Source organism: Astyanax mexicanus, chromosome 6 (genome assembly GCF_023375975.1).
Source record: "Astyanax mexicanus isolate ESR-SI-001 chromosome 6, AstMex3_surface, whole genome shotgun sequence".
In the NCBI taxonomy this organism is placed as follows: Eukaryota; Metazoa; Chordata; class Actinopteri; order Characiformes; family Acestrorhamphidae; genus Astyanax; species Astyanax mexicanus.
The window spans coordinates 35,583,142-35,605,592 of record NC_064413.1 but is presented as its reverse complement, the minus strand read 5'-3'; the positions used below and the strand labels follow the sequence as shown (position 1 = coordinate 35,605,592).

The window sequence follows — 22,451 nt, the reverse complement described above, 5'->3', positions numbered from 1 at the left end:
CAGCACAGCAGCGAGCACAGCACCGATCACCTGTTAAAAAGATGTTCAATATTTTTTCCACCAAGATTGATTGGTCCACTTAGCTGGATGTGTCTCTATTGATTGTAGTGTATGTGTTTTGAAGACAAATATTTAATTCCTGGTCTAGTTAAGCTGTAGTCTTTTTCTACCACAGGCAGTAAAATGTCAATGCTCTTATTAGTCTGAAAACATTGACTAGAATAAGATGATTTTCCCCAAAATATGAATGAATGAGGAATAAATATCTTTAATTAAATATGAAGCTCAGAATTGGTAATGCTAAATAAGGGGTGGGCGATATAGCCCTAAAATAATATGACCATAATTAATGGTATTTTCACGATAACCATACTCTTGGCGATAAAAAAAAAAAAAAAAAAAAAACATATATATATATATATATATATATATATATATATATATATTTTTTTTTTTTTTTTTTTTTCAAGAATACACTATTGCAACAAAATAAAAAAAATAAAAATGATTATTGCATACGATATGATATGGCACACCCCTAACTGAGAAATAAAAAATAAAACAAGAATTTCATCAGATTTGTAACCGAGGTCAACGATCCAAAATGTCATGATACTAATAATGCACTCTAAATATCTCCATATATCCAGGATTAAAGTAAAATAAATAGTACTGGACAGATATAATCTGTCTCTAGTAGATATATAATGAGAAATGAGAACAGCGTAATTTATTCTTTTGCTAAAAACATCAAAACAAGTAGTACCCTGATGTGATAATTAGGGGTGGGTGATATGTTACTATATCCAGAACTAAGCCCAGATAAATAACCTCCAATAACCTTTAATTCATTAATAGATGGTACATTTTTGTGAGACTCTTCCATAATACTTATACTTCCTTTAATACAATAAGCCAACACACATACCTCTTGTATTTCCATACAGTAGGAACATTCCAGATCTTGGAGGCTTTTTTCCACAAGGTTGGAGAGGAACTTGTTGATAGTCTCATGGTTTATGTCATCCAGGTTGTAGTAGCTTTAAAAAATAATAATAAAATTAATAATAACAAAGTCTTACTCAATCAAAAAGATATACCCACTAGTATTCACTATAAACAGAGACAGAAGGAGAAATATGTACATTAAACACTGCTCTGGTTTTCCCAGTGTATTGATTTTTGAATCAATAAGCATTAACATGGAAAAACAACTACAGACCAACAGAGTGAAGAAGAAAAAGAAAAGCCCTCATGGATGACTACTACTACTACTACTACTACTACTACTACTACTACTACTACTAATAATAATAATAATAATAGTAATCCTAAAAGTAATAACAATAATAATATTTGTTATAATACTATTACATTCAAATTATGAAATTATAAAAAAAGACACTCAAAACACTCAAGCTAGTTTTCCACATTTCATCTGCACTGAAAGACCGCAAAAAGGTGCATCTAGAGAAGAACGGGGTGAATTTAATTTAATTCTGTTCTTTCCTTAATTTACACAACTTAACCAATTTATATCTACAGCCCTGAAACAAAAAAGAGACTACTTAAAAATGATGAGGTTCTTTGCATTTTACCAAATTAAAAACCTCTGGAATATAATCAAGAGAAGATGTATGATTACAAGCCATCAAACCAAGCTGAACTGCTTGATTTTTTGCACCAGGAGTGACAAAGTTATCCAAAAGCAGCGTGTAAGACTGGTGGAGGAGAACATGCCAAGATGCATGAAAACTGTGATTAAAAAACAGGGTTATTACACCAAATATTGATTTCTGAACTTATAAAACTTTATGAATATGAACTTGTTTTCTTTGCATTATTTGAGGTCTGAAAGCTCTGCATCTTTTTTTTTGTTATTTCAGCCATTTCTTATTTTCTGCAAATAAATGCTCTAAATGACAATATTTTTGGGGGGAATTTGGGAGAAATGTTGTCTGCAGATTTTAGAAAAAAAAAAAAAAAAACAATGTTAATTTTACTCAAACATATATACCTATAAATAGCAAAATTAGAGAAACTGATTTAGAAACTGAAGTGGTCTCTTCATTTTTTTTTCCAGAGCTGTATACTAATTAACAAATAGGAAACAAAAACAGCAACAAAAACAATAATAAAATTAAAGTATAGTAACACAATCTGTTTCAGATTTTTCCTGTAAAAATGAAAATGAAATAATAATAGTAATAAAAAACATTCTTTAAAAGGAAAAAAAAAGCAATTATATATGTACGGGATGTTATCATTAGAACTGTAATTACAGCTGTAATTTATGTTTAACATCAAGCTGACTGACGGTTATTATTTCTCTTTATGTCCGCAGGGTCAGTGTGGTGAGGGCTAAGTGAAAGATAGGCGGCCTTCAGCCTGCACTGTGTGCGGCTCCTTGCAAACACCTCTCTGTGTGATTAAGCCATTGCCATTATCATTATCCCCATTCGGCCCCTGATGGTGCCGAGCGGCTGATCGGAGCTCTTTATGGGACCCCCGGGGGCGCAGGCTCGCCTCGTCTGCCCAGAGAGAGAGAGCGCGCGGAGCGGGCCGCCCAGTGAATCATTGCTGATGAGCGATGGCTGGTGCCAAGGTGACCGGTTCAGCACGCTGCAGCTTTAAAAGAGCGCCGGACAGAGAGATAGATGGGGACGGGAACATGTCTTTCCGTTCTCACTCACACAAATAACCTCCTCCCACCCACGCACATGTTCCCTCTCTCACACACATACACACACCCACACATATAATACACACACACCAATCTCACACACTGGAATATCACAGCTAGGACTTAATTCAGTAAACATTTGGCAGTTTGGAAAGTAATATGTAAGTGTTGCATAATCAGCTGAACAACACACAATACCAAATAAGTTAAACATATTATATATAGCTATATTTTAAATGCAAACCACCTATGAATACATGCAGCTGACTGCAGTTAATTATGGTGACAAAGCGCTAAATATTCTAAAAGAATGACTGACAGCAAAATAATGGGATGCAATTATCATAAAAAAAATACTGATAAATAAAATAAAGTGCTGAAGTATGATAAACAATGCATTATCATATAACGCATTAATGCAATATCTATTATTATTATTATTATTATTATTATTTTACATCACAGATAATGTGTTTGTACAGTGTACATTGTTCATGCGGATATTTTCTATACCTTATGGTGTACATATTGTAAATCACTACTGTGAAGAAATATTGTACTTGTCTACACCTGTGATGTGAAAAAAAAAATTGATTTGACAAACACTTTTAACAAAATCTTAAATATAATCAGTGCTCCAAATGCACTGAACACATCTGCATGTGTTATTACACAGAAAGTAAAGCAGTCTTAGTTAACTGAATGTAGTACAAAACTAAATGTATTGAAACTTTTATGTACCCTTATAAATAAAAAACCTAAACTGTTCTAAACTGAATCACCACAAATTAAAGCACCATTTTCATGTTTAAATAGTTTTTTTCTGGTTAAAACAGCATTTTTTCTGGTTAAAACAGCACAGAAAACTATATTGTTTCCTTAAAACAGCATCTTTAAAGTCATTATCATGCCTTACTGTCCTATAATTGGGATATAAAGCATATATATTGTTGCTACTAAAGTCTTCAAACACTGCTAAGTACAGTTTGGTATAATGTGGGCAGTAAAATGTTATCAAGAACTGCATAAAACTGCATAACCTGAGCCATATCTGTGCAAATACTGAAATTTTACCCTGAACTATTAGTCCACATGCTTTCTAACTTCTGATGGTTCTGGTTTACATCTCAAATACTTTTTAAATTATTTTTATTCATTATGAAAAACATATTTTATCGCTTTGCTGTCACAAAACGTCCATTTTGTCATAATTTGCAGCTAATTAGGATTAATTCTGTGTAAGTGAATGAACGGTCATGTATAGTATATTCTGTATAGATGTTCTGTATAGTCAATGATCCCGTTATAACTACTATATCTAACTAAGAGTGTAAAGTTATAATTTTTCATTGGTTTCAAGTAACCAAACCTCAGTAATATTTAATAATTATTTAATAATGTTGATATAATGAACAGAAAAGCAAACATATCACTTATAGCTAGTTTTACATAGCAGAAAGTGGTGGTCCAATCATCTGTTAGCAGTGAAGCTCAGTGGGTACTAAAGTCTTTAGTCAGCAGTAAAAGCAGATAGTCTCATTATTACCATACCTTTAAACCACACACACACATGCACACACACACACACACACACACACACGCATGCACAGAGGATCTTTTCAGAAAGTTTAAGAAGCGCAGTGCTTGAGCTGAATGCTGTGGATGTTGTTATGCTATTGCATGAGCTCTGTCAGTGCTCGCTAGACCACAGAGGGCACTGTCGGGCCTAAATGTTTAATGTGGGCTGACAGGCGTGCAAATGCCAGCACTGTGGAATGCTCTGGAATCATCATCTTCAATTCACAGCAGATGTCTACGCTGCCCTATATGACCCTTGGAGCCAGGGACGAGTTTGTATGTGCTCGCGCGTGTGTGAGAGAGACACTCTGGCGTGCAATGTTTTAGATCACGGTTTGTGATGTCAGATTGAACTATGGGGTGGGCTGTGGACCGTGCACCGGCACAAAGTTGTCATGGCAACGCGACCAGTACGTCGGTGTGAGGAGCCTGCAGAAGATGCCCGTGTGTTGCTCTGTTCGGCGAGGTTCAACCGTGCAGCAGAGATGAGATAAAATTGCTACAACAATTAGCCAATTACAGATCTCACCAATTAGAGAGTCGTTAATTTAGAGCTTAACACAGTCATGGATTACAGTCTGAGAGTCATTATTGCTCCTGTTTTCCCACACATTACAATAGAGAGAGAGAGACAACTTACGTACCTCAAATATTATTGTAATATTACTCAGCACCAGGGATTTAATAAAATACTTATACACATGGGTATTGGGATATTATATTAGTATAGAGATATTAGTATAATTTCTCAAAAACACAGTATTGATTTTCAATTAAGAGTTCACATGCATAGATTGCTGGCAGACAGTGGTTTATTTTGTGTTGTGTTTGGACCCAGACTGCTAGACAACACAATTGCACTTTTTTATTATAGTACTAGTTTTAGAGTTTATGTATATAATGATGTAATTTTATAAACTTTTTTAAGAATATGCTTCTTAAAATGTAAAATGCAGGGTTCCTACACTTTTCAACAAATACATTTTCATGATATTTCATGACTTTTCATGACTTTTCATGCCTTCGCTGCAAATTTTAATGACCAATAGATCTTTGAAACATCAGTTTTGACATGGCAAAAAACATAAAACTAAAAATCCATGTCAAAACTGGTTATAGTCAGTCTATATCTCATCTAAAATTAATTTTAAACACTTTGAAATGTCATATGTTTTACTAGCTGATTAACATTTCTGCATATTGTGCTCGTCTTTACTTTATATGTGTCTGAATGAAGCCAGACAGCATTAAAATCAGCATTTTCCTCTTACTGTGTAAATTTACTGTTTTCAGTCTGAATAGGACCCACACAGACAGCTATCTTAGCGAAAAGAATAAACGGAAACAATTTTTTTTTTTCAAATTTTCATGACTTTTTCAAAACTTTCTGGGTATTTTAATTTTTCCAAAACGTATCCAGGCCTGAAAATTGCTATTTTCAAACTCCATGACTTTTCCAGGTGTTTCATGACCACACAAACCCTTAAAATGTAAAAACATAAACTGTTCTTAACTGGTTTTGCTAACAATACTAACTTTGAATAACGCTAACAATAATAACCTTGGAAAGTGGGATGCATTTAAGTTGCATTTGCCATAAAACATTGATAAGTGATTCTCAAACCAGATGTGGTGAACTTTAAAAGTCTTTAGACATTTTTTCAGAAATGTTTTGAAATTGTATAGAATTATTGGAATGTTTAATTAGATCAAAACTGACTATAAAGTATAACCCTTATATTGTGTTATGTACTGTAACATGAAGATCTTGCCAATACAAAGCCCCACTTAGTATTTTCAACCTAAACTGTAAAAGAAATCCAGCAGTGATGAAATTCAAAAAATGTTCCATTAATCTGAACCTGACGTAATGAAATGTTATGGTTGTGAATGGATTCGTAATCTATTAAAAACAATGAGAAAAAACAACTAGAGCTGGACTATATGATCAAATATTTACATCACAATATATTTCTTAATTGCGGTCAAATCAATATAATTCAGTTATCGATATGAGCAATACAAAAGCCACAGAAAAACTGCTAAAAGGTCTGAAAAAAAATAATTTGCCAATTTGTGAAATGTGCTTTCTGTAATGAACACCAGACACAGAGACAGATCTGGTAAATAATGTATACCTAATTATTGGAAATGTGTTTCTTAAAATTCATATCACTGCCCTTGAAACATTTTCACCCTTTTTATAAGTGCTCGAGCATTCTCCTTATGCTGTTATTGTCTGACTCTTTTTTAAAGTTAAAAATCTAATGCGGCCCATTGTTTAAACTAGAGTGAATGAGGCTAGCTGTGCTGCCATTGGGTGGTCTGCATGTTTATATTAAAACCAGTGTGCTAGACTAGTCCTTTCTGTTCATCAGCTAAAAAATTCTAGATGATATGATGAGACAGATGATTTTCCACTCCTTACCTGTGTCTTCTGTGTGTGTGTGTGTGTGTCCAGCCAATAAGCCATAGATATTGTATTGTTTTTCAAAAGAAAACATAAGATTGTTGGGTACTCAGCACTTCTGAACCTCTGAACCAAAAATCGCTTCTGTTTTGACCTATCACTGAAATATTCTCTAGCTCTAATCAAAACTGAATCTGATGTTAAAAAAATATAGTTTGGTCTAGTATTGGGTTAATGGCTGCCTTTCAGTGTCTGTAACTCACTCTTTCTCTCAGTAAACGTCTGCGGCTTTCAGCTTATGCAACTTTATCATATAATGATATAAAACAAATCTCAGCTCATGTTATCCTCTAAAGATAACTTGAAATAGCCTTTAACAGAAGAGTGAATACAAATGAAATAAACCTCCAATTCAAATAGCTGGCAGTGAAACTGATTTGACTACAGTGCGTACCTGGGGTTCATAACCAGCCGACGGAAGAAGTAAGTCCAGGTGATGTAATCCATGGCGTCCTGCTTGGAAGTGACTGTTCCTGCAGCTATCTCTGCATTCAAGTGATCAGACAGCACACCAAGCAGGCTACAGCAGGGTAAGAGCACAAGCTGAGGTCACACACACGTCGTTTATCACTTTTCTCTCAATTATAAAAAACTGTCGTCACTATGTTTTATACAGACCTGGACTCCACAGGAAAGGGCTCGTACAGAAACTTCTTGTAGAAGTCTTTCTTGATGTCATGCACCAGGATGACTGCTTTGCCCTGGTCATCAAACTGAGGTCGACCTGCACGTCCCATCATCTGTAGTACATCTGCAGGAGTAATGGCACAGTGAGTCTGAAACCTATCCATGTCAGCAGTAGGGGTATCACGATTCTCTAAATCCTCGATTCAATTTTATTTTCGATTTTAGGGTCCCGATTCGATTCGATTCTCAATTTTCTTTTTTTTACAGCAGAGAGGCCTATGGCAGTTTTAGATTAGTCTATGGTCAGTCAATGGTTTGATTCATCAAATTTACAATATCTTATTTCAAAAGGTGGGCTTGATATAAGTGATGCAAAGTGATACAAGTGATCTGTAATACACCACATTAGGCACTAATAATCAAATTCAAATAATTTAGATATATGTAATGTAATATATATATGTATATATGTAATGCCATCTAGTGGCTTTTTGGTAGAAGCAGAGTGCACTATTAAAACAGCAATGTGCAACATAACAAAATAAATAATAAAAAAGTACAGGAACAGTCATGTACAAACAGTCATGTGCTTGCGTAGCTAAGAGGGAGGGATCATCTATCCTCTTTTTGACTTCAAGGCTCGAGACCATGACATAATTTCGATCGATTTTGATGAATCATCAAAATCGTGACACCCCTAGTCAGCAGTAATGAGGATACACATACACACACCAGCCAGCACTTCACTACCTGTAATGGGATAATCCACATAGCGGTGAGTCTTCCCGTCATAATACTCCGTACCCTTCACAATCACCAGGTGAGCAGGGAAGTTCACACCCCAGGCCAGAGTGCTTGTTGCGATTAGCACCTTAAAGAGAAGATTGTTTAAGTAAAACATGGCCATATCTTTTGCACAGAACATCAATACACTAAGAAAATGTCTGAAAATGTCTCAAATTTAATCACATTTAATATGCACAAGTAATAAAGGAAAGCAGTATCCTATAGTATACTTGACATCTGTTAGATGCTATCATCCAAAATTACATATAACAATGTTTTTATCCTCTTAGAACACTTGACAACATACAGTACCAGTCAAAAGCTTAAAAACACCTCCTTATTGGATTCCCTGTAATATTAAAGACATGAAAAATTAAGGAATTTATATGGAATTACATAGTAAAAAATAAAAGTGTTTGGTCTCCACAATCCCCTGACCTAAACCTGATCAACTGAGACGGGTGATTTTAGATGAGCTGGAGCTTCACAGCATAGAGAAAAAGCAGCAGTTATTGTTCAGCACCTCCAGGAGCTCCTTCAAGACTCTGAGAAAACTATTCCAAGTGACTCTCTCTCATGAAGAAACTGAGATTGAATCGTTGAATAGTTCAATCTAAATATGGCTACTTAGAAGAATCTAAATATAGTATAAAACATATTCAGGTTTTTTAATTTCATACTGAAATTTACAATGTAAAAAATCAAAAAAAAGATATAAAACACATTGAATGAGAAGAAGTGCGTTCAAACTTTTGACTGGTACTAGTGTGTAAAAAAGTCTAAGAATTAATTACTTTTACATATATGGTTACTGGATGTAGTATTTAATACCTAGTACTATGTGTAGTACTAAATAACGGTGGCACCAAATGCTATCTCAGTAGCTCAATAAAACCATTTTCCTGTAATTCACTAATATTTTTGACTGGAAAAAAAAAAAACTAAAATGAAAAAAACTTTAAATTAACATTTTTGTAAACTGTTATCTGGTCATTTTATTTCCGTGGCTAACTAGTGGTTTCCATTTTGCAGTGTAGTCTCAGTTTCTCTGTTCAAAAAAGTCTTCTGTGGATGCTACTCTCTGACAAACACACACATCTAAAAGCAGGGGCTACTGTATACACAGTAGAACCATAACCTTTACTAATCTCTGATTATTATCACAAATAATCTCAAATAACGCAACTTGTAACAACCTAAACTAGAAGATTAGTGTTTACTGTTTACTTGTGAACCAGTAATGCTTGTACCTGAATCTTGCAGTTCACAAACAGCTCTTCTACAGTCTTCCTGTCTCTCTCGTGCAGGCCTGCGTGATGCATGCCGATGCCAAAGGCCAGTGTCAGCTTCAGGTTGGAATCCCTCACTGTGGCAATGATGTCAGTCATCTAATCCAGAGAAAAAAAAAAAGACATGTGAACAGAAAAAAAAAAAATCATTAAATACAAATATTTGGATAAGTTAAACTGGACATATATGTATTTTTTTTTATTCTACTTTTTCCCTAGTACAAGGGCCACGTAGTGTCATAGGGAGCTTGTGTGTTAACATAGCAGGTAACATCCTGGATAATTCACAGTGGGTCATGCTGTGCTGTGCTATAAAGCGCATTTGTGAAAAGGGTGAATCTGAAATGTCTGGACCTGATTTTGCAGACATTTTTTACGAGTTTATATTTAATTTTATTTGTTTGTGTTTTGTGCCATATCAGCAACATATTGGCTTTTTTATGGCACAGACAATGTTCGTGACTTGGGAATCACAGACGTAAATCCTTTTCTTTATATGAAGGACTTCCAGAAAATTTAATAAAAAAAAAATATTTTAGCTGGTGGAATCTTTTCAAACAGTTATTTTATATTTGTAACCCTATAACAGTTATTTCTGGTGGTTAAAAGTGCAGAGCAGTCTACTAAGATGTGTTTAATAGTTTGAGGAGTATTACAGAACTGGCAGGCTGGAGACTGTTCGCCAACGAGGAGGTGGCGGTGGGTAAGAGCAGTGTGTCCAATTCGGCACCTAGTCATGAATGTCTGAATTTGTCTATTAAGGAAGCCCATATTGCATTTAATATTAATGATGGTGGATATTTCATACAGTTTATTTTGTGGATTGCTGGACCATTCATAATTTTTTCTACAGTGAACTTCGACTAGATAGTAGGCATCCACAATGGGAACATAGTTTCAAGTAAGTTCCTGGTTTCTTGCTTCCCTTGATAAAATGTCTGCTTTCTCATTGCCCCCAATGCCACCATGTCCAGGAACCCAGCAACAGAGAATGTAGAATTCTTGGCTGTAGAGTTTTCTGTCTGCGCCTACTAGTTCATGGATAACTGGGTGTTGAAAGATTTGTTTATATTTGAAAACAGGCTTGTGACTCTGAGTGTGATTGTTTCATTTTAATATTATTAGTTTGAAACATTACAGGTGCTGGTCAACGAATTAGAATAATTTGAAATAGTGCAATCATGAAATTCTTTGAATGCATTTTTTGTGCAGAAAGCAAATCAGGTGTTCACCGCACCTGTCCTACTCGTTAGACTAATCACAGAACTCGTTACCTGGAAAAATTTGCTCAGCTGAGCTTTCCAAAAGGCACATTTAGGCCATTTAACTGTGACACTGTTGTTTTATTGAATTAGAATAATGGAGAAACCGTTTCATTGAATTAGAATAATTTTTATTATAATTACAATCATCACTTTCTCAGTATTTTGTGGCTGCCCCCTTGGCTTGTATGACTGCCTGAAGTCTCCGCGGCATCGATTTGACCAGCTTGTCGCAAGTTTCCGCACTCACAGCTTCCCAGGCAGTGGCGATGTTCTGCTTCAGTTGGTCCAGCGTAGTAGGCTTTCTGTCGCGAATTTTCCGCTTGACGATGGCCCAAAGGTTTTCAATGACATTGAGGTCAGGCGAGTTGGCCGGCCATGCCAAAACTTCAAGCTGTTTTTTAGTGAACCAATCTTTGCCGACTTTGCCGCATGAGCCGGTGCAAGATCCTGTTGAAATATGAAGTCTTCTTCGCCGAACTGTTCCTCAACAGTCGGAATCAGGAACGTTTCCAGAACATCTTGATATACGGCAGCATTGACAGTCTTCTTGAGGAAGTAGAGTTTCCCTGCACCTCGAGCGGACATGCATCCCCAGACCATAACGCTCTGGCGAAACTTGACGGATCTTTTCACGCACTCGTGGTTGTAGGTTTCGTCACCACGACGCCAGACACGAGGACCTTGGTCACCGAAGGAGATGCAGAAGCGTGATTCGTCACTGAAGACCACTTTCTGCCAGTCTTCAGCAGTCCACTCGCCGTGTTCTTTGGCCCACTTCAGCCGTTTCTCCATTTGTTTCTTGTTCAGCATCGGTTTTACTGCTGGAACGCGAGATTTGAAGCCGAGTTCGCGCAGACGACGGTAAGTGGTTGATCTGGAGACGTCAGCGCCGGTCTGCTTGTTCCACAAGTCGGTGAGCTCGGAAGTGGACTTGAACCGGTTGCTGACTGCGATCTTTCTCAGCTGCTTGTTGTCGCAAGCAGAAGTTTTTCGGACGCCGGAACAGTTGGTGCGCTTGCTGCAGTTTTTCTTGAGAGCTTTGCAGACGGAAGACTGGCTGATGCCGAGCTGCTGAGCAATTTTAGTTTGGGTCAAGCCTTGTTGGCGAAGGGCTTGAATTTGAGCCACTATTCCGGTTGAGAGGTCGCGCTGCTTACCCATGATTGATTTTACAACTTAGAAATTCTACTCAACCCTGACTTTATACTGCACAGTGAACACTCTTCACAGAAAACTAAAATTTGAGCATTTATTCTAATTCAATGAAACGGTTTCTCCATTATTCTAATTCAATAAAACAACAGTGTCACAGTTAAATGGCCTAAATGGGCCTTTTGGAAAGCTCAGCTGAGCAATTTTTTTTCCAGGTAACGAGTTCTGTGATTAGTCTAACGAGTAGGACAGGTGCGGTGAACACCTGATTTGCTTTCTGCACAAAAAATGCATTCAAAGAATTTCATGATTGCACTATTTCAAATTATTCTAATTCGTTGACCAGCACCTGTACTTCTATTCACGCTCCTACAGCTCCGATTTGACGTTGACAGTAAAGTTCTACTCGCTTGGCAGCGTTGAAAAATGTTAATAAATACCCATTTGCAAAAGCTCTTTTGCGCCTTTTGTTTGCATGCACTCAGAAACCTTAAGTTCCCGGCAAAACTGTTCACTGTGTCCTCGTGAGATGCCACACTAAGTTAACCTCTGTAATTATGTTACAGAGGCGGCAACCACAGGAGTTATGAATAATTCAGGATATCTTGTAATGTGATGCGCCGCAGTGCTACTTGGTATACTTGGAAGGTGAGATCAAACAGAGACTGTGACAAACACAACTGCTTATTAATATTGGTATTAGAGACATTAGTCCATAGTATAACACTAAATATGACACGCTGAATATTGGTTATAAAAGGTACTTGCGTGCATTCCCTGTGGCTTTCTTTCCGCAAGCTTCTGCAATGTCAAATTATTTATTTCTTTTTAGAGCTGCATTCATTTTCCACCAAGATCTTGTATTGATGATGGGAGATTTGGAGCACTTTGTAAAGTTTTTTCCAGCACATCCCAAAGATTTTTAATGGGGTTAAGGTCTGGACTCTATGGTGAACAATCTATGTGTAAAAATGATAATGTCTCATGCTCCCTGAACCCTGCACAGTTGTAGCTTGATAAATACTGATATTATCATCTTGGAATATGCCCGTGCCATCAGTGAACATAATGCTGCTGAATCTAAACCTGACAAACTACAGCAATGCCAGATCATTACAGCACTGCCTCCACAGGGCTGTATAGTACAGTAGGCACTAGGCATAATGGGTGCATCACTTTAGCCGCCTCTCTTTTTACCCTGATGCTCCTATCACTCTGGAATAGGGTCAATCTGGACTCATCAGACCACATGACCTTCTTCTATTGCCCCAGAGTCCAATATTTATGCTCCCTAGCAAACTAAACACGGTTTTGCAGGTTAGACTCACTGATTAGTGGATTTTTTAAGGCTACACGGTTGTTTAATCCCAATCACTTGAGTTCCCTTCACATTGTGTGTGTAGAAATGCTCTTACTTTCCCTATTAAACATATCCCTGCATTCTAGTGTTGTTTTTATGATTTGATTTCACCAATTTTTTTTTTCCCCGACTGCATTCATTCCTAAAAGGTCTTCCCACCTGTCTTTTAACTTTTTAATAATGCACTGGACAGTTCTTAAGCCGATTTTAGTAGCAGTTTTCTCTTCTTGATTCATAACTTAACCCTTCTGAAACATATTAACATTCTTTGTCTCGCCACATGGTTGTTTAAAGTTGCAATCCATATTATTTTGTTTCTAAACTAAAAGCAGAAGCATTTCTGAGCGGAGAACAGACAAAATATTGTGTTTAATGGTAGCAGTGTGCTAGAACGACCATCTCTGCTAAGCCTAATATATTTATTCTAAAAACTGGGATCTTGGGTCAATTTTTGCGGGGGTACTTCTGGCAACGTCACGCTTCTTTGCATACTTGAGTCACATGTACAGACTCTAAAAGTGGATCCAGCTCAGTTTTAATGAACACTAGCGGCTGGTGGAGCAATGGAGACTTCAGAACTCGAAGAAGTGAAGTTTCTAACTGAGCGCGCTCTCTCTGTCTCTCTTATTTTCTGACTGAACATAACCTGGAATCGGATTCATCTGCTCAGAAAGGAGACCGCATCACAACCGCCCAGTTTAAAATGATTCTTCTGCATGCTTGGTGCATTTACCTATTCTCACCAGAGAGGGACCTAAATCCCCCAAATCTCAAAACTTACAGACATCAGCTTTAATAAATCAGAAGCTACTAACTGCATTAATAAGAGTTACCGGTAAAAAAAAAATGTTGCCATAAAAAAACAAAAAACAAAACAAAAAAAAAAACAATTGCCCATGCAGTAATTATCCAATGGGAGTCTCTTACCTAAAAATCTCACTTTAAATCCATGTGGTGACCTTTATATATATATAGCAATAAATGTCTCTCTCTCTCTCTCTATACATATATGTGTGTGTGCGTACGTGTGCACAGATACAGATTTAGAAGGATAACAGCAGAGGAGAGGGGGAGTGGGCGAGCCAACAGAGGAAGAGGCAGGGGGACCCCTGCTGGGAGACAGACAGCTAGTGCCAGTGGCCTATCACTCAAACAGCAGGGCCTCCAGCTGCGGCTACACGGCCCAATGCAGAGCAGCAGCGGGGAGCAGCATATATCACTGGAACACACACACACTGCCCAGCCAGACTCCTAAAGCCTTCCACACATTTACACACACTTACACAAAAGCACACAGCCGGTGTTAAAGCTAGCTGTCACCTGACAACTTGTGGGTGTGGAATATATACTGTAGTCAGCATGATTTTAACGTCATTGTTAACGCACACCATTACAGCTCTATTTACACACATCCTGGCTCATAACTATACAGTATATTTCTCAGAAATGCTGTGACATCGATTTTAAGGGAATATCAGTCGCTTCACACTTAAAACATCTATCACAGCTGCATTCAAAAAGGGCAGTGCTGTGTTAGAAACATCCTGCTTAGGACAGAAGGCAGTAAAAGGTGATTCATAGGGAGACATATATCATAAAATATAAGGTAGTATGTTACCATTCTTTTTAATTTTTAACGTAATATACTCTAATATACTGCTTGTTTTTCAAAAATCTGATTTAAGACAATCTGAGGCATATTAATAAAGAAAACAGTGAGAATGAATAGAGCTGCATTCATAAAGATGCTCTAAAGAAAAAAGAAGGTTTGTCTTTCTGACAGTGTAAGGGGGATAAAGAATACGCACACTGCTGACAGCACACCACCCTCGCCATCATCTTACTGTCTCCCAGTCAGATGGTGATCAGCACGATGTATTTGCACAGCAGACCATGATTAACTGAGCTTGTGTTCAGACTCTCGTCAGTCTTTAGTCTTCAAGTTAGCGCTTAATACTGTCATGTTCACAAACTTGAGCTTTACAAATCCAACAAAGCAACACATGAGGAATTCAACTGATTGCAACTGATTGCATTCGGATAAAGAAAACGGGAGACTGGGAAATGCAGCATATTTGATCGTTTCCCCGTCTATATAGGTGTTAAATGCTTTCATAATATCAGTCGTTAAGCTGCCAGACCTCTGCGATGAAACATGCTTACTATTCCCAGCCTACAGACACACTTAATTCCATATAAATAATCAATATCCACAACAGCTACCACAAGTGTTTCATTCTCCAGACATTTGTGCATGTGTTATAGCATGAAGCGCACATATTCATTAGTTAATTCACATCCCAGTAATCCAGCAATCGTGAGGCAATTTGCGCACATTTGTCTGTATACATCACATGTGTGTGTTTCTCTGCGCTTGGCATATCCAAGAAATGATCACCCGCGAGAAACTGCTTTCATGTTTTGATTGCGAGCGGCTGATTGCGAGTGGCTGGTATCAGAGCGCAACATTTTTCCAATAGCTCTGTAATTGAGTGCTATGAAAATATTAGCATACATTTGTAGCCGGAAACCTAAAAGAGCTGTTTGCTCACATCTTGAAATGATCCCAAGGTATGCAGAGGGAATTTAACGGGAGATGACACCAGCTTTTCCGAGCTAATGTCGGCCCGAGTTGACTCTGTAATCACAGTAAAACCACTGCTTTAGGAACACACAAGGAAGTTCAATCATATCTAGCCTCAGGAGATCTTCACGGAGGAAGAGGAGAGGGAATAGCGGGGAAAAGAGAGAAATTCTGTGGAAAGTAAAATTGGCTTGGGATGTGTGTTCAGGAGCACGAGGGGATGATGTTTATGGGTGTACAATGTTTCTGTTATGTGGGTTCTGGGTAAAATTGTTAACTGTCATTATGCTTTCTGTATAGTCATGTTTTATGTTTTGGTTATTTACAAATAATACAATTATTGTGACAAAAACTGATCTTCAGGGGACAGCTTGGGCATGTCCACACATGTATAAGTTTTGAACATTAGCCAACTCATGCTCATGGCAGGGCAACATGAACTCAGACTATCCATTTTTATTTTTTTATTTTTCCCAGAAAATCAAAGTTGTGTGTGCCTCGATTCCCAGTGTCATGTGTGTAACAGGGATACGCCATAGAAGGCATTACCAACCACAAGGGACAGTGCAGTGGGTGGTAATGATTGTGACCAGCGGTATCTGGCTAGAATTGTCCATGCAACCAGACAAGAAACTTGGCAGAAATCACATCCACATTCAATGTAGGAGACCCCATTGGCTTGGCCAATCGAAATAACTTTTTAAATGGACTATATTTAGTTTTGGGATCTCTTTGGAAATGTTTTGAGAAGCGTTTTGAGAATCCACAGAGCCAGATCATCTACTCTTGAGCTTTGGAGGCAAATTTGTTGGGATGTAAAGACAAATTGGAACACATGTGAGGTATGCTAAACTATGTATTTATTCATTCCATATTATGCTTATGTACGTATTGTTTATGCAGTGTTTATGCAGACTTATGTATTTGGGGGTATGTGTGAGTTTGGACTGTATGTGCAGAAAAAGGTATGGGTGGAGCAGTGAGAGTGGGAGGGGTTTCTTATTTTGTTTCTGTTCTTTCTGGGTTCTCTGTTTTGTAGTGTTATGTTTTGGCAAATTTGGACCTAAGTGGGGAAAAAAACTGAAATAAAAAAAAAAAAACTTAGAGAAAAAAAACCTTCTAAACTTTCAATGGAAGTCAATGTAAAAAGAGTTTATTTCAGGTCATTTTGAAGAGTTTCTATTGGTCCGTTCATCAAGAAATTTTGGCACAGTGTAAGGGACAGTTTGTCTGTTCATTATTCAATTATTTAGTAAACTAAAAAACGAAATAAATGGAGATAAGTGTTTTTCATTGGACAGGGACGAGATCATTTTTATACATGACAATAATACCCAGCTATCATAAAAAAAGACAAACTAGTCACCTTTTAGTGATGGACTCACTGCAGGGTGTGTATCAGGACAGATGTGTTAAATGTTAACTTTGCTTCTTCACAACTGACATGTATTAAATTGGAAGTTGCAGCTAAATTTAATAGGCAAAAAGACAGACGTCATGTTGATTTATTATACTTTATCTTCCATTGGAAATTAGATTTTTTTTCATGTCAGTGCACGGGATTGTATCTGACCTCTCGCTCATCCTGATGAAGCCACTGCTTGGGGTCATCCTCTGTGGCCAGGAAAGCTATCAGGTCGAGCGCTGTGAGACGTGTCTGCCGCCGGGATGACACAAAGATCAGGACAGGCTTGGCGGGGGAATGGCTGCGGATAGCTGAAGACATATGTGCGATACATTAGAATGCTTTATATTTAACTGAATGTATAAAGCAACATACAACACATGGTTGCGTGGTTACATTGTTAAATAAATAAACATGTAAAACTTCTGCAGTCTTCTGCAGGAAAAAAAAATAAAAATGGACCTTGGAAGACGGGCTTGTTCATGCTGGCCATGCGAGGACAGTAGTGTTGCCCGGGGAAACCTTGGATGTGCACCTCCAACGGGACAGGCCGGACCGATGGTCGGAAATTAAACAAGCCCATCTGAGACAGAGAAAAAGAAAAAGAGAGAGAGAGAGAAAGAAAAAGAGTGGAAAAAAGAAAGAGAGAGAAAGAAAGAGAAATGGAGTGACCAGCTGGCTGTGTGCCTGACAGTGTGGCCCATCTGGGGGTAATTACAGCCAGTCATTGTCCCCTGTCCCAGAGCCCCGCTCTCATACAAGTGGCACAGGCCTGGGTGCGTGTGTGCACATATTTAAAGGGCTGGATAATGGATTGGGCAGGTAATGCCGTGCCCCAGTCCAAACAGCACCAGGCAGATTTATGGACCGCCTCTGCCCCCCTCCTGCCACTATCTGTCTGCCAGCATGACGTCTCAGCAACCGTGGAACAACGTTTACATAACCACTGTTGCCTGCCCTGTCCCAGCTCGAGTGCTGCTACATACCCCGAGTGCCAGCGTTCACAAATGCATACACAAGTACATGCTCGCATACAAGCATGCTCAAAGGACAAGAAGGATGGTGTGGATATTATGCAGAATCTTTGATTTCCCAAAATGAAAACATTAATCACTCAAACTGTTTGCAAAGTCAGGCATGACTAATTACTTTACCTGACCACTTACATTACAAGAAAGCATACAACAAAAACTTTATTCTTTACTTCTATTACTTTATAACCTATAAAAAGTTGGGTAACACTTTATTTACATGGATGGTCCTTTTCATGGGCTCATTGATGCTCAACTGACATTTAACTAACATTCAACTGCATGTATATTTTAAAGCAATTGAACTGAAAGATGAAATTAAATGATTCTCTATTGAATGTAACCCTACAACCTCTAATTTTATCGTTTTAGGTTTGGGTTAGGTTTAAGTGTAGGGTTAGATTTTAAAGTTGATTAATGGTTAAGGTTAAGGCTAGGTGTAGGCTTAAGTTCTATTTTGAATAATTTATATTCAACAAAGCGTTAAGTTGATGAGCAGATGAGCATCAAACTGAAAACAACTGTGAAGCATGGTGGAGTGAGCATCAGGTTTAGGAGCTGCTTTTTGCTGTCTCAGAGTCTAAACTTACTTTCTGCTTGCTTTCTTTTCTGATTTCATTCTTTATAATTGATTTGTTGGTTAACTTTGCTTACTTAACTTTGCTTTTAGTTTCGTTTATTTCACACTGTTGCTTGTCCTCCAAAAACAGTTGCTTGTAATAAATCTTAAAATGAACTAAAAAAGGCATTAAAAAAAAAAAACATTTTAAAAAGGCAGAATGGTTGTGCAAGTAAATGGGAGTAATATTTATCTATTAAAATATAAAAAATATTTAAAAAAACACCAATCAAAAGAGAATGGGTCAGTATTGGCTCTGGGAATCTGACCTAAAGAAGTACATGGAAATTGGTGGCTGTTGGGACACAGATGCTCTATGGCTTGGGTATAGCATAAAACAGGAAAACGATTGGGAGTGAATGTGGGTCAGTAAAGGCTGTGGATTAAAGTTTGGTGACCTGAAAAGTATGTGAATTTATGGTTGCTGTTGCAGGGAGATTTTATAGAGGCAAATGTGAATAGAAGTGAAAGTACACAATGAGGGATAAGGGACTGCTTTGCATTGCACAACCATAAAAACTACACACATAGGTGTGTGCATCATTTCAAAAGAGCTTAAACTTATAACAACAAAAAATATATACGGTTTACTTTCCTTTTGCCAATAAATGTTTTTATATATTATATAAAAATCTTTACATGAAAATAAATAAATTCTGGGTATTATAAGGTGATGAGCAGAGCTAGTCCATTCATGTTAAACACTGAGTCACACTGAGCATGTGGATAGGTGTAACATATGCTAAGGAGCCCTCACCTGCCCAATGCCCAGCCAGTCTGCAAGGTCCCGTGCATTGGCCAGCGCCGTGGATAACCCAACCACTCGCACAGGTTTGGAGGTGTGAGATGAGATGAAGTTGGTCCTGGATACTATAACCTCAAGAACTGGCCCTCTGTCCTCGCCTGGGTAGATATATGGTGGTGTGGAGAGTTACAATAATTTACACTAAAGAACAATCTGGTTGAGGGAAGTTTTTATACGTTATCTTGTATGTGTTTATCAGTTTACCCAGCAGGTGAATCTCGTCAATGATGAGAATAGCCACTTTCTGGACGTAGCTGCGGTTCTGCCAGCTTCTGCTGACACCATCCCACTTCTCTGGAGTGGTGACAATCAGATCTGCCTGTGCTATGGCTCGCATGTCTGGAGTCACGTCACCAGTCAGCTCTACGACTCTAAACATGAGGTGGAGGGTAAAATTGTAGGGTTATTTAATTTGCAATGAACAAATAATGGCAGTAAACACAATTATTGTACAACTCTGGGAAAAATTAAGAGACCAATTCAGTTTCTGAATCAGTTTCTATGATTTTGCTATTTATAGGTATATGCTTGAGTAAAATAAACATTGCTGTTTTATTCTATAAACTACAAACATTTCTCCCAAATTCCAAATTTAGAGAATTTATTTGCAGACAATGAGGAGAAAATGGCTAAAATAACAAAAAAGATGAAGGGCTTTCAGACCTCAAATAATGCAAAGAAAACAAATTCATATTCATAAAGTTTTACTTGTTCAGAAATAAATATTTGATGGAATAAACCTGTTTTTAATCACAGTTTTCATGTATCTTGTCATGTTCTCCTCCACCAGTCTTACACACTGCTTTTGGATAACTTTAGGCCACTACTGCAGCAAAAATTCAAGCAGTTCAGCTTGGTTTGATGGCTTATGATCATCCATCGTCCTCTTGATTATATTCCAGAGGTTTTCAATTTGGTAAAATCAAAGAAACTCATAATTTTTAAGTGGTCTCTTATTTTTTTTTTTGTTTTCCAGAGCTGTATATTAACATCTACTAAACGGTGTTGCTTGACTGCCAAGGGTCACAATCAGATAAAACTACAGTAACAGTACCATGTCTGGGTTCAGACACACTCCCAGTTGCAGGATTTTCTTTTCATTATACTTGAGGAGTATACAGATTACTCTTTGTATATCCCAGCTTGGAAAGTACAGGGAATACAGGGTCAGGATGCCTGAAGCATGTTAGGGGCTTTGCTCAAGCGCTTAAGAGTGGCAGCTCTAAATAGATGCAGGTATTGAACCCAAACCAAGTGATTAATAACCCAGATCTCTTAACCAAGCGCCACCACTGCCCCCTACCAGCTCTAGTATCGTTAGTTCCTTGAAGTATTACATAATATTATAAAATACCATAAGAATAATGAATAAATCATGAACTCATCAGCGAATAAACACATTCTATGCACATTCTATGTATCAATACACCTTTACTCTACAACTCACTTCCTCCCAAGCTTCTCCTCAATCCTGATCTTCCAGTCTTCTATCCTCTCTCTAACCAGAGCTTTGAGAGGAGCGATGTACACTGCCTACAGACACACACAGACAAAAATATATACAAAAACATAATTGATTAATATTCTACAATCATAATAGCAACATAATTTTTATGACAAGAGTTAGAGCTGCATACCTTGGCAGTAGGGTACTTGTTGAAGACCCTGAAGATGGCCATCTCAGCAGCAATGGTCTTTCCTGAGCCAGTGGGAGCTCCGAGCAGCACATTGGTATCAGTGTGGTAGAGTGTGTGGAAGATCTGGGTCTGAATGGGGTTGAAATGAGTGAACTTATACAGGCTCTCGTACTCTCTGTTGCCCAGGGCCAACACAGGCAATGGCTGCAGGTCCAGAAGCTCTGCATAATGTAAAGAACAAAAAAAAAAAAAAAGGTGTAACATTAATGGAAATGTGATCCAACAATTAAAACAAAGACCAGTTTTGTTACAACTACACTTCTCATTAGATTAGCATAGAGGATAACAACAGCTTCCACCCCAGTGGCAGACTAGGGATTGATTCTTTGGCAGTGCAAGAACATTCAAACTAAACAATATCCTTGGGGAAGACCCTTAACACTACATTTAGCAACCTGTTAAACAAGATACATGTAAATATAAAGATTACTGCATTTTTCATACTATAAGGTGCACTTAAACTCCTCTAAAATGTACAGTGTGCCTTATGTAGGAATTTTACCAGTCAGGTTGTAAGGAGCAGTAAAGCCACTCCACTGAAGTACAGCATTATTAAGGAGTTTCAGTAAAGTTTCTCCAGCACCGAGGCTGGAGCAGTATTAGCATTAGCCGCTAACCACAGTGCTAGCTCTTTCGTCATTCAGAGGGGAGTATATCAGACTGTAGCCTGCGTGTGTACCATGTTAAAACAAACTTCATTGGACAAACCACAAGCTGATAGCGCCCTGGCTTACCAAAACACTAATGGTTTATCAGTGTAGTGCTGTCAAGTGGCATTTACAAGCGCTAAGCGCTGCTAACCTTGGCTAGTGCTACTGCTAACCATGCTGTTGAAAATATTGGAAATCTAAGCTTACTGTAAATAAACGGAAGCACTTTACTCACCCAAATAAAGAGAGAGAAATCTGTGTAGATTAACATTCATCGTTTTGTTTAACTTGAAAGAATTACAGTTTTGTTTAATTAGGAGCTTTACCCACCTTCCCCATTAGAAGGGAAGCATGGCGACACACTTGTTCCTTACTACTGTCATTTATGTATAAATATATCCGGTGCGCCTTATGTATGAAAATAGACCAAAAAATAGACTTTCATTGATA

General features: G+C 37.7%; 1 protein-coding gene across 2 annotated transcripts in view; it reads right to left on the bottom strand.

The window, feature by feature from the left end:
- Window positions 1–22,451, bottom strand: part of ascc3 (activating signal cointegrator 1 complex subunit 3) — a 202,395-nt gene that overhangs the window by 20,194 nt on the left and 159,750 nt on the right. For both annotated transcript variants that reach the window (XM_049480038.1, XM_049480037.1), the window contains exons 25-35: window positions 21,292–21,512; window positions 21,102–21,187; window positions 19,859–20,025; window positions 19,607–19,752; window positions 17,662–17,782; window positions 17,368–17,510; window positions 9,395–9,532; window positions 8,109–8,229; window positions 7,350–7,482; window positions 7,126–7,251; window positions 929–1,040 (exon numbers count right to left, since the gene is read on the bottom strand). In XM_049480038.1, coding sequence (XP_049335995.1) covers window positions 929–1,040; window positions 7,126–7,251; window positions 7,350–7,482; window positions 8,109–8,229; window positions 9,395–9,532; window positions 17,368–17,510; window positions 17,662–17,782; window positions 19,607–19,752; window positions 19,859–20,025; window positions 21,102–21,187; window positions 21,292–21,512 — 1,514 coding nt within the window. The remainder of the gene's footprint in view (window positions 1–928; window positions 1,041–7,125; window positions 7,252–7,349; window positions 7,483–8,108; window positions 8,230–9,394; window positions 9,533–17,367; window positions 17,511–17,661; window positions 17,783–19,606; window positions 19,753–19,858; window positions 20,026–21,101; window positions 21,188–21,291; window positions 21,513–22,451) is intronic.